Genomic DNA, 13,572 nt, shown 5'->3' with positions numbered 1-13,572 from the left:
ATTATTTTTATTTAAGAGATGCAGCGTGGAAACAAGCCCTTCGGCCCATCGAGTCCGTGCTGCCCAGCGATCACCCGTTACCCTAGCACTACCCCGAAACCTGGCCACACTTGGATGTAGACGTAGTGGGCTGTTTCTATGCATAATGCACTTAGCTGGGGATTATACCTCTCCATGGCAATAGATGCAGGAAGATTGTTCCCGATGTTGGTGAAGTCCAGAACCAGGGGTCACAGTTTAAGGATAAGGGGGAAGTCTTTTAGGACCGAGATGAGAAAGTTTTTTTCACACAGAGAGTGGTGAATCTGTGGAATTCTCTGCCACAGAAGGTAGTTGAGGCCAGTTCATTGGCTATATTTAAGAGGGAGTTAGATGTGGCCCTTGTGGCTAAAGGGATCAGGGGGTATGGAGAGAAGGCAGGTACGGGATACTGAGTTGGATGATCAGCCATGATCATATTGAATGGCGGTGCAGGCTCGAAGGGCCGAATGGCCTACCCCTGCACCTATTTTCTATGTTTCTATGTTTCTATAACCTAAATGATCCAAATGAAAGAAAATAATTTCACTGTTCGTTGACACACTTGATAATAAAGGAACCATTGAACTTGGATGTTATCCAAAACTCTGCTGCCATATCCTACCTACGTCAACAACAGACCATGGACCATCTCACTGACCCTGCTTCAGCTTAATATTTTGATCCTTATCTTCAAACCTTTCATTGGCAAACTTCTCCTGATCTCTGCGTCCAACTGTTTAGAGATACACTGCAGATTCAGGCCCTCACGCCCACGGAATCCATGGCAACCAGCGATCCCCGCACACTAGCGCTATCCTACACACGAGGGACAATTTACAATTCTTACCGAATTAACCTACAAATCTGCACATCTGTGGCGTGTGGGAGGAAGCCAGGGCACCTGAAGAAAACCCACGTGGTCCCGGGGAGAACGGACAAACTCCACACAGACTGCGGCGGTGGCCAGGGTCGAAGCCGGGTCTCTGGCGTTATAAGGCAGCAACTCCACCCGCTGTAGCACCGTGCCGCAAGCTGCCAGCACAAGTCACAGGGTTGCTTCAGACGAGGGTGACCGTCTGAGCCGCTCTGACAACACGATCATCATCAGAGACTTAATTCCTCCATCATTCATGGCCCTGCCTTCTGCTGCCTGTACCCCGAGCTTTGAAACCCCTTCCTAAGCCCCACCGCCTCGCGACCTTTAGGGGGGCACGCACGGTGGCGCGGCGGTAGAGTTGCTGCCTTACAGGGTCAGAGACCCGGGTTCGATCCCGACTACGGGTGCTGTCTGTACGGAGTTTGTTCGTTCTCCCCGTGATCTGCATGGGTTTTCTCCGATCTTCGGTTTCCTCCCACACTCCAAAGGTTTGTAGGTTAATTGGCTTGGTATAGATGTAAAATGCCTCTAGTGCGTGTGGGATAGTGTTAATGTTCGGGGATCGCTGGTCGGCACGGACTTGGTGGGCCGAAGGGCCTGTTTCCGCGCTGTATCTCTAAATCTAAAACACGTTCGTAAGGAGTCTCCTCGAAGCATGTCTCTTTGATCAAACCCTTCGGCATTTTCACTCAACGTCTCTCCAGCCGAACTTTAGTTTGATAAACTTCCTAGGTTGCACGTTGGTATGTTTTGCCTTGTTGCAAGTTATTCTTGCGTTTAAGGCAGTGAGCAGACACAGAATTTACAGTCAAATACCTCCCAGTTGCAATAAATTAAATCTGTTCAAGAGCTGCTGGAAAAGGTTGGGATTGATGGTAAGCTGCCGACACAGGAATATTCGTTCTCCTTTGTGGAAAAAATTGTCATAACCTTTTTATGTTGCATATTTAGTGAATTTGCTATTGAGGGCGTGCAGCGTAGTTTTACTAGGTTAATTCCCGGAATGGCGGGACTGTCGTATGTTGAAAGACTGGAGCGACTAGGCTTGTATACACTGGAATTTAGAAGGGATCTTATCGAAACATATAAGGTTATTAAGGGGTTGGACACGTTAGAGGCAGGAAACATGTTCCCAATGTTGGGGGAGTCCAGAACAAGGGGCCACAGTTTAAGAATAAGGGGTAGGCCATTCAGAACGGAGATGAGGAAAAACCTTTTTCAGTCAGAGAGTTGTGAATCTGTGGAATTCTCTGCCTCAGAAGGCAGTGGAGGCCAATTCTCTGAATGCATTCAAGAGAGAGCTAGATAGAGCTCTAAAGGATAGCGGAGTCAGGGGGTATGGGGAGAAGGCAGGAACGGGGTACTGATTGAAAATGATCAGCCATGATCACATTGAATGGTGGTGCTGGCTCGAAGGGCCGAATGGCCTCCTCCTGCACCTATTGTCTATTGTCTATTGTCTATAATAATAAAATAGAAGTAACGCAGGTTGTTTTGTGAGTCGTGAATTTGTTTCTGGAACACGCACCCAACTATTATCCTGAACCCCTCTCAAACTGTCAATAGCAAGTACAGCAAATGAATTAGGGTACAGCTGAGAGAGCTGCTGCCTCACAGTGCCAGAAACCCGGCTTCCATCCTGACCTCAGGTGCCGCCTGTGTGGAGTTTGCACGTTCTCCCTTTGACCGCGTGGGTTTCCATCGGGTGTTCTGGTTTCCTACCACGTAGAGTCACACAGTGTGAAGACAAGCCCTTCGGCCCAACTTGCCCCGCACTGACCAACATGTCTCATCCACACTAGTCCCACCTGCCTGCATTTAGCCCATGTCCCTATAAACCTGACCTATCCACGTACCTGTCTAATTGTTTATTAAACGTTGCAATAGTCCCTGCCTCAACCATCTCCTCTGGCAGCTCGTTCCATACACCCACCACCCTTTTCGTGGAAAAGTGATGAACCTATGAAGCCTACGCCACCATTCAACCATGGCCGGTCTATCTTTATCCCCTCAACCCCATTCTCCTGCCTTCTCCCCGTAACCCCTGACACCCGTACTAATCAAGTATCTGTCAATTAACAATATCCAATGACTTGACCTCCACAGCCTTCTGTGGCAGTGAATTCCACAGATTCACCACCCTCTGACGATAGGAATTCCACCTCATCTCCTTCCTAAACTAAAGGAACGTCCTTCAATTCTGAGGCTGTGGCCTCTGGTCCTGGACTCTCCCACTGCTGATGGTCAAAATAAATCTTCTCTGGGCGAAGATGCGGTGTAGGATGACTGGAGGACCACAAAACGTGGGCCCTTGATTCGAGAAGTTCGACTATGGAACAAAAAAAGGTGATTGTCGACCATCAGTGGCAGGAGAATTATTGAAAGAAAATTGAAGGGCAGGATTAATCTGTGCTTGGAAAGTCAGCAATAGGAGTTTGGTTTTGTCAAGGCCAAAGATCAAATAATTTCCACATGATGTATCCATCCACCCTTTCAGACTCTTCACAATCTTGTCTTCAACATTCCTTACAAATTTGACACGTGCAAATTGGAGAAACAGCACCTACAGCTTATACCCCAGCAGTATGAGTATTGATTTCACTCGTTTAGTTTATTTTGGTTTAGAGATACAGCGCGGAACAGGCCCTTCGGCCCACCGAGTCCTCACTGACCAGCGATCACCCCACACGCACTCGGGACATTTTACAAATATACCAAGCCAGTACAAACCTGTACATCTTTGGAGTGTGGGGGAAAACCGGAGCACCTGGAGAAAAACCCACGCGGTCACTGGAAGAACGTACAAACTCCGTACAGACAGCACCCGTGGTCGGGATCGAACCCGGGTCCCTGGCGCTGAAAGGCAGCAACTCTACTGCCGCGCCACCGTGCCGCCCTAATTTCAAGTAACCCTCTCTCTCCATCCCTCCCCCACCCTTGACGTCCAACTAGTTTCACTGCCGTCCTGCTCAGTTTCACTGTTACTATCCATTCGTTACCACCTATTCCACAGCCAACAATGGACCATTGTGGGCTCCACCTTTCCTCGATCACCGTTGCTGGCTTTGATTTGCTCTTTTCATGGCTTTCAACCTTTTCATGGCTCTCGTTTCCCTCACCCCCGCCTCTCTCATTCTGAAGAAGGGTCCCGACCCGAAACGCCACCTATTCAATAGACAATAGGTGCAGGAGGAGGCCATTCGGCCCTTCGAGCCAGCACCGCCATTCAACGTGATCATGGCTGATCATTCTCAATCAGTACCCCGTTCCTGCCTTCTCCCCATACCCCCTGACTCCGCTATCCTTAAGAGCTCTATCTAGCTCTCTCTTGAATGCATTCAGAGAATTGGCCTCCACTGCCTTCTGAGGCAGAGAATTCCACCGATTCACAACTCTCTGACTGAAAAGGTTTTTCCTCATCTCAGTTCTAAATGGCCTACCCCTTATTCTTAAACTGTGGCCCCTTGTTCTGGACTCCCCCAACATTGGGAACATGTTTCCTGCCTCTAACGTATCTAACCCCTTAATAATCTTATACATTTCGATAAGATCTCCTCTCATCCTTCTAAATTCCAGTGTATACAAGCCTAGTCGCTCCAGTCTTTCAACATACGACAGTCCCGCCATTCCGGGAATTAACCTAGTAAACCTACGCCGCACACCCTCAATAGCAAGAATATCCTTCCTCAAATTTGGAGACCAAAACTGCACACAGTACTCCAGGTGCGGTCTCACTAGGGCCCTGTACAACTGCAGAAGGATTCCTTTTCTCCAGAGATGCTGCCTGTCCCGCCGAGTTACTCCAGCACTTTGGTGTACATCTTCAGTGTAAACCAGCATCTGCAGTTCCTTTCCTAAACATGCTCCAAATGCAGCTCTTCAAATTCCCAGTAACAGTGGAAATTTGGGAATGCAGTAATGGTAATTTGTTTTGCAATTAATAAATTATTTGTGCCAGTGAACCTCTGGGGCAAAGTTACCCATGCATACTAACACAATTCCTTTTTAATATAAATCAAATATTCATGTGCGGTTAACCTGCGATAGACCAACACAATTGCTTATGATTGCATCAGCTTCCAAACCTAGCTGAAATTCAAACAGCTGAGGTGTAGTTCAGTATAGTTCAGTATAGTTTACTGTCACGTGTACCGAGGTACAGTGAAAAGCTTTTTGTTGCGTGTTAACTAGTCAGCGGAAAGGCGATACACGATTACAGTCGATCCATTTGCAGCGTATAGATACGTGAGAAGGGAATAACGTTTAGTGCAAGGTAAAGCCAGCAAAGTCCGATCAAGGATAGTCCGAGGGTCACCAGAGGTAGATAGTAGTTCAGCACTGCTCTCTGGTTGTGGTGGGATGATTGAATTGCCTGGTAACAGCTGGGGACAAACTGTCCCGGTGTCTGGTGGTGTGCGAGAAAGTGCAGATTAAAAAAAAAAAGTGCAAGGTCTACAATGAGGTAGGTTGGAAGATTACACCCTATTTGATGGGAGGATCGTTCAGTGGTCTAATGACAGTGGGGAAGAAGATGTTCCAGGATATGGTGATATGTGCTTTCATGCTTTTGTATCTTCTGTTCAACTGGAGAAGAAGAGGGAATGATCAATAGACAATAGGTGCAGGAGGAGGCCATTCGGCCCTTCGAGCCAGCACCGTCATTCAATGTGATCATGGCTGATCATTCTCAATCAGTACCCCGTTCCTGCTTTCTCCCCATACCCCCTGACTCCGCTATCATTAAGAGCTCTATCTAGCTCTCTCTTGAATGTATTCAGAGAATTGGCCTCCACTGCCCTCTGAGGCAGAGAATTCCACAGATTCACAACTCTCTGACTGAAAAAGTTTTTCCTCATCTCTGTTCTAAATGGCCTACCCCTTATTCTTAAACTGTGGCCCCTGGTTCTGGACACCCCCAACATTGGGAACATGTTTCCTGCCTCTAACATGTCCAACCCCTTAATAATCTTATACGTTTCGATAAGATCCCCTCTCATCCTTCTAAATTCTAGTGTATACAAGCCTAGTCGCTCCAGTCTTTCAACATACGACAGTCCCGCCATTCCGGGAATTAACCTAGTAAACCTACGCTGCACGCCCTCAATAGCAAGGGATCGGAATGTTACCAGGGCTCTGGGGAGTGTTGTAGTGCGGAGGGATCTGAGTACAGGTACATAGTTCCTTGAAAGTGGCGTCACAGGTAGATAGGGTGGTCAAAAAGGGTTTTGACACATTGGCCTCCATCAGTAAGTGTATATGTCAAGGGACTTCAGTCTAAAGAAGCGTCTCGACCTGAAACGTCACTCATTCCATCTATCCAGAGATGCTGTCTGAACTGCTGAGTTACTCCAGCATTTTGTTTCTACCTTTGATTGAAACCAGCATCTGCAGTTCTTTCCTGCACATATTGGGTATAGTTGGGAGGTCATGTTGCAATTATATAAGATGTTGTGAGGACACGTTTAGAGTATTGCGTTCAGCTCTGACCATCAAGTTATTGGAAAGATGGAGTCAAGCTGGAAAGGGTACAGAGAAGATTTACAAGGATGTTGCCAGGACTCGAGGCCATGAGCTATAGGGAGAGTTTGAACAAGCTAGGACTCTATTCCTTGGAGCGCCGGAGGACGAGGGGTGATCTTATAGAGGTGTACAAAATCATGCTAGGAATAGATTGGGTAAACACACAAAGTCCCTTGCCTAAAGTAGGGGAGATCGAGAACTAGTAGACACAGGTTTCAGGTGAGGGGGAAAGATTTAATAGGAACCTGAGTGGTAACGTTTTTACACAAAGGGTTGCGGGTGTATGTAACGAGCTGACGGTGGAGGTAGTTGAGGCAGGGACTATCGCAACATTTAAGGAACATTTAGACAGGTATACAGATAGGACAGGTATGGAGGGATATGGGGCCAAATGCAAGCAGGTGGGACTTGGGCAGCTGGGACATGTTGGTCAGTATGGGCAAGTTGGGCCGAAGCAAAGATACTAGAGGAACAAGATGGACCACTCCGTTGAAATCGCCTATACTGAAGTGTAGTACGCAAAGGAGCGTAACGTCCGCCATTTTAGTAAGCAAAACCCACCGTTCGCTATGCCTCTCGCAGTGTAATCAGTCTTTTGGGGGAACAGTATGTGTGATGATACCATTAACATGCAGAATATATCTCATCTGTTAATTCATAGATTTGTGTTATTTTTCTTTTTAAATGTTTCTGCAGGATTCTGCCTACTAAAATGGCGCTGTGACGTACTACGGTTTTTAGGGTCGAGTGGTCTATCTGGCTCCCCTAGTATCTTTGGGCCGAAGGGCCTGTTTCCACACTAAATGGTCTCTGTGACTCTAAACAGTCCTTCATGATATTGGCTGCCTGGAGCTGAATCCCAACCTTTGCTATCTCAAGATTCACTTCAATTACCTGTTCAGGTAACTCCATAATCCACCCCTAAGTTATTTAGATCATTATAGGCCGCGTGTGTGCGTGTTTGTTGCTCCATATAAAACAGCTCTGCAAAATTCACCATTCATTAATAACACAATATTCCGGTGGTCTTAGAAGCAAAAGGAACTGCTGTTCCAGCAGGGATTTAAAAAAAACAATCACGAAGGTATCACAAAATGCTGTAGTAACTCAGCGGGTCAGGCAGCATCTCTGCCGAGAAGGAATGGGTGACGTTTCGGGTCGAGACCCTTCTTCAGACTGGTGTCAGGGGGGGGGCGGGACAAAGAAAGGATATAGGTGGAGACAGGAAGACAGCGGGAGAATTGGGAACGTGGAGGGGAAGAGAGGAACAGAGGAACTATCTAAAGTTGGAGAAGTCAATGTTCATACCGCTGGGCTGCAAGCTGCCCAAGCGAAATATGAGCTGCTGTTCCTCCAATTTCCGGTGGGCCTCACTATGACACTGGAGGAGGCCCATGACAGAAAGGTCAGACTGGGAGTGGGAGGGGGAGTTGAAGTGCTGAGCCACCGGGAGATCAGGTTGGTTAAGGCAGACTGAGCGAAGGTGTTGAGCGAAACGATCGCCAAGCCTGCGTTTGATCTCGCCAATGTAGAGAAGTTGACATCTGGAGCAGCGGATACAGTAGAGGAGGTTGGAGGAGGTGCAGGTGAACCTCTGCCTCACCTGGAAAGACTGTTTGGGTCCTTCATTAGTGTTAACAAAATAAATTAATAATTACGAATGCTGGTTTTAAATCTGTTGCCCAAGCTATTGAAATAATACATCTTTGCCAGGATTATTTAAAAATACATTATTAATATAAAAGGTAAGTCAACACCAAAACTAATCAATATCCTCTCTCGTTATATGTGCAGATATTGATAGAGATGCAAGTGAGTAGATTGACATTAAACTCTCCTGGCAGCTTTGGCTCTGTGGATAGCACGCTCGCTTCTGAATGCGAAGGTCGTGAGTTCAATCCTCACTTGAGAGACCTGAGCACATAAATAAAGCTGACTGACATTAAGTGCTTAAGCTGTTGGAGGTGCTGTTTGCCAAATGAGATGTCAAGTCCCTGCTCTCTCTCTCAGAGGGAGGGAGATCTGAAAGGTGAAATTTCTCCGTTTCAAGAGGAGTCAATAGACTGCTGCTGCCTCACGGCGCCATAGGCCCGGCTTCCATCCTGACCCCGGGTGCCATCTGTGCGGAGTTTGCATGTTCTCTGACAGGGGCGGATGTTAAAACTCCAAGCACCTGAGCACAGGATCCAACTCCAAAGTTTCCGTGCTGTGTGACACTTGCTATCGAGGGCGTGCAGCGTAGGTTCACTAGGTTAATTCCCGGAATGGCGGGACTATCATATGTTGCTATTGAGGGCGTGCAGCGTAGGTTCACTAGGTTAATTCCCGGAATGGCGGGACTGTCATATGTTGAAAGACTGGAGCGACTAGGCTTGTATACACTGGAATTTAGAAGGATGAGAGGAGATCTTATCGAAACGTATAAGATTATTAAGGGGTTGGATACGTTAGAGGCAGGAAACATGTTCCCAATGTTGGGGGAGTCCAGAACAAGGGGCCACCGTTTAAGAATAAGGGGTAGGCCATTTAGAACTGAGATGAAGAAAAACCTTTTTCAGTCAGAGTTGTGAATCTGTGGAATTCTCTGCCTCAGAAGGCAGTGGAGGCCAATTCTCTAAATGCATTCGGGAGAGAGCTAGATAGAGCTCTTAAGGATAGCGGAGTCAGGGGAGTATGGGGAGAAGGCAGGAACGGGGTACTGATTGAGAATGATCAGCCATGATCACATTGAATGGCGGTGCCGGCTCGAAGGGCCGAATGGCCTCCTCCTGCACCTATTGTCTATTGACACCATGACTCGACGATAGACACGTAAAGCTGGAGTAACTCAGCGGGTCAGGCAGCATCTCCGGAGAGAAGGAATGGGTGACGTTTCGGGGCGAGACCCTTCTTCAGTCTCTGGAGGGAAGGAACGGGTGAAGTTTCGGGGCGAGACCCATTCCTTCTCTCCAGAGATGCTGCCTGACCCGCTGAGTTACTCCAGCTTTTTGCGGTAACTCTCTTCGGTTTAAACCGGCAGCTGCTGTTCCTTCCTACACACGACTCCATGGCTCACCGGCAATGCTGAAGCCAGCCACAAATACCTGAAACAGTGTCAGTGGTTTAACTCTCCACAAGAACTGGGGCATGTCAAGTAGGGAGATCTGAAGGCCATATGAGTTTGCTTTGAAATGTATCGGTCCGGGCTCAGCCAACAAATGTCCTCCCTGGTTTCTCTCTTCGGTCATCACCTCCTGGGGAATAGAAAGAACACAACTGTTAGTATCTGCTAATGAAACATAGAAAATAGGTGCAGGAGGAGGCCATTTGGCCCTTCGAGCCAGCACTGCCATTCACTGTGATCATGGCTGATCATCCACAATCAGTAACCCGTGCCTGCCTTCTCCCCATATCCCTTGATTCCGCTAGCCCCTAGAGCTCTACCTAATTCTCTTTTAAATTCATCCAGTGAATTGGCCTCCACTGCCATCTGTGGTGGAGAATTCCATAAATTCACAACTCTCTGGGTGAAAAAGTTTCTTCTCAACTCAGTTTTAACTGGCCTCCCCTTTATTCTTTAGTCAAGACCAGATTGCTTATCCTGACAAAGGAGTTTCAACTTAAAACATTAACTGTTTCTCTTTCCAATTATACAGCCTGACCGTTAGACATTAGACATTGGAGATACAGTGCGGAAACAGGTCCTGTTAATCTTCACCTTTCCCCCCCCCCTAACCTTTGAAGCCCTTTTCTAATCAAGAGCCGATCAATCTCCGCTTTAAAGCTCTTTGCCAGCTCTCGGTGGCGCAGCAGTTAGTGCCGCTGCCTCACAGCTGCGGGGTCCAAGGTTCAGACCCGAGCCCGGCTGCTGTCTTTGTGGAGTTTGCACGCGCTCTCTGTAACTGCGTGGGCATCTCCCAGGTTTCCTGGCTTCCAAAGGCAACGCTGGCTGGTGTGAATTGGCCGCGGTAAATTGCCCTATTATGTAGAACCATCGCATCGGAAGTTGACGGGCAGATATGAGAGAGGGCAGCACGGTGGCGCAGTGGGAGAGTTGGTGCCTTACAGCCACAGGGACCCTGGTTCGATCCCGACTACGGGTGCTGTCAGAAAATAACTGCAGATGCTGGTACAAATGGAAGGTGTTTATTCACAAAATGCTGGAGTAACTCAGCAGGTCAGGCAGCATCTCAGGAGAGAAGAAATGGGTGACGTTTCGGGTCGAGACCCTTCTTCAGACCGACTACGGGCGCTGTCAGCATGGAGTTTGTACGTTCTCCCCGTGACCTGCGTGGGTTTTCTCCGAGATCTTCGGTTTCCTCCCGCACTCCAAAGACGTGCAGGTTTGTCGGTTAATTGGCTTGGTATAAATATAAAATTGTCGCTATTGGGTGTAGGATAGTGTTAATGTGCGGGGATCGCTGGTCGGCGCGGACCCGGTGGGCCGAAGGGCCTGTTTCCGCGCTGTATCTCTAAACTAAAAAACTAAAATGAAAACTATGTTGATGGGGTGCATGTAAATGGGGAGAAGGGTGGGGTTGGGAATGGGACGAATGGAACGGATATGCTGGGGCTGAATGGCCTCCTCTGAATGCTAACTATGCTCTGGGAGCTCTGGTTTCCTCCCACATTCCAAAGACATACAGCTTTGTAAGCTAATTGCCGGTAAAATTTTCTTTTGTCCCTAGCGTGTGTAGGATAGTGTTAATGTGCGAGAATCGCTGGTCGGCGCGGACTCGTAAGGCCTGTTTCCGCGCTGTATCTCTAAACGAAATTTAAAAGAGAGTTAGTTAGATAGAGCTCTAGGGGCTCGCGGAATCAAGGGGTATGGGGAGAAGGCAGGCACGGGTTACTGATTGTGGATGATCAGCCATGATCACAATGAATGGCGCTGCTGGCTCGAAGGGCCGAATGATCTCCTCCTGCACCTATTCACAAAGTGCTGGAGTAACTCAGCAGGACAGGCAGCATCTCAGGAGAGATGACCAGCTTCTCTCCTGAGATGCTGCCTGACCTGCTGAGTTACTCCAGCATTTTGTGAATAAATACCTTCGATTTGTACCAGCATCTGCAGTTATTTTCTTATATATATATATTCCTCCTGCACCTATTCTCTATGTTTCTACGTTTCTCTGTTTCTAAACTAAACACAAACTGAAGGTAAGACACAAAATGCTGGAGTCAGAGAGATGTGAATCTGTGGAATTCTCTGCCTCAGAAGGCAGTGGAGGCCAATTCTCTGAATACATTCAAGAGAGAGCTAGATAGAGCTCTTAAGGACAGCGGAGTCAGGGGGTATGGGGAGAAGGCAGGAACGGGGTACTGATTGAGAATGATCAGCCATGATCACATTGAATGGCGGTGCTGGCTCGAAGGGCCGAATGGCCTCCTCCTGCACCTATTGTCTGTTGTCTATTGTCTATAGTATGTCAGTGGGAAAGGCAGCATCTTGCGGAGGGAAGGAATGGGTGGCGTTTCGGTCGGGTCGAGAACTAGCCTAGTCGAGGTCCATCTGTGGAGGCATCCACTGATTCCTCACCGGACACTTCACCACCTCAGAACCTGCAGGTCCCTGACAGAAGCAAGCCCTCCTCGACTCTGAGGGGACTGCTTAAGAAGCAGAAAGGGGTGGGTGCAGCAACGAAGCCGTCTGTACAACGCTTAGAAACATAGAAACATAGAAAATAGGTGGAGTAGGCCATTCGGCCCTTCGAGCCTGCACCGCCATTCAATATGATCATGGCTGATCATCCAACTCAGTATCCTGTACCTGCCTTCTCTCCATACTCCCTGATCCCTTTAGCCACAAGGGCCACATCTAACTCCCTCTTAAATATAGCCAATGAACTGGCCTCAACTACCTTCTGTGGCAGAGAATTCCACAGATTCACCACTCTCTGTGTGAAGAAATGTTTTCTCATCTCGGTCCTAAAAGACTTCCCCCTTATCCTTAAGCTGTGACCCCTGGTTCTGGACTCCCCCAACATCGGGAACAATCTTCCCGCATCTAGCCTCTCCGACCCCTTAAGAATTTTATATGTTTCAATAAGATCCCCCCTCAGTCTTCCAAATTCCAGCGAGTACAAGCCTAGTCTATCCAGTCTTTCTTCATATGAAAGTCCCGCCATCCCAGCTTGTTCCTGCAAACAACCTGGTAGACCTTGACAGTGCAACTGTGCAACATCTGCCCATCCTCAGAGAGAGGACAAAGAACACAGGGGGAGAGTCAATGTTCTCAGCGTCAACGCGCTGAAGCATTTAGTTTTAGCTTTAGTGTAGGGATACAGCGTGGAGACAGGCCGTTCGGCCCACAAAGTCCATGCTGACCACCCATCACCCATTCATGTTAGTTCTCCGACGTCCCACTTTCTCGTCCTCCCCCTTCAAACTCGGGCCAACTTGCAGAGGGCCGATTAACCCGACAAATCCCTTGTTCCTCGGGATGTGGGAGTTAACCTGGGTCGCCCCGGAGGAAAGCCACACAGTCCGAGGGGGAGCGTGCAAAACCCCACACGGACAGCACCCGAGGTCAGGATCGAACCCGGGTCTCCGGCGTTGTGAGGCAAAAGCTCCATCAGCTGCACGTCACCGTGCTGCCCTTCTGAAGCCTGATGTTTACGGTCTCACAGAGTGTGACAGTGCAGACCTGAATTATAAACAGGACAGCTCTGTCCAAGGCCGCAAGAGGTCGCAGAGAATTGTGGACTCAGCCCAGACCATCACACAAACCAGCCTCCCTTCCACTGACTCCATCTACACTTCACGCTGCCCCGGCAAGGCCAGCAGCAGAATCAAGGACCAGTCTGACCCAGGTCACCCCCTCTTCTCCCCTCTCCCATCAGGCAAGAGGTACAGAAGTTTGAAAACACACACCTCCAGATTCAGGGACAGTCCCTTTACCCTGTCCATGTATACAGTGGACAGCTTGATTGTAATCATGTGGATTTTTTAGATTTTCTTTAGATTTAGAGATACAGCGCGGAAACAGGCCCTTCGGCCCACCGGGTCCGCCCCGCCCAGCGATCCCCGCACATTAACACCTATCCCACACACACTAGGGACAATTTTTATAAAACATTTACCCAGTCAATTAACCTACATACCTGCACGTCTTTTGGAGTGTGGGAGGAAACCGAAGATCTCGGAGGGGGGGGGGGGGGAGGGGGGGGAAAAAC

The 13,572-nt window shown here is 48.4% G+C and overlaps 1 protein-coding gene across 1 annotated transcript in view; it reads right to left on the bottom strand.

Moving 5' to 3' along the window:
* Nucleotides 1–13,572, bottom strand: part of LOC144610282 (netrin receptor UNC5D-like) — a 532,680-nt gene that overhangs the window by 22,072 nt on the left and 497,036 nt on the right. The window contains exon 13 of the mRNA XM_078428872.1: nucleotides 9,502–9,651. Within this exon, the coding sequence (XP_078284998.1) occupies nucleotides 9,502–9,651 (150 nt within the window). The remainder of the gene's footprint in view (nucleotides 1–9,501; nucleotides 9,652–13,572) is intronic.

This window comes from Rhinoraja longicauda, chromosome 36 (assembly GCF_053455715.1).
Source record: "Rhinoraja longicauda isolate Sanriku21f chromosome 36, sRhiLon1.1, whole genome shotgun sequence".
Taxonomy (NCBI): domain Eukaryota; kingdom Metazoa; phylum Chordata; class Chondrichthyes; order Rajiformes; family Arhynchobatidae; genus Rhinoraja; species Rhinoraja longicauda.
This window is presented reverse-complemented; position numbering and strand designations above follow the sequence as displayed.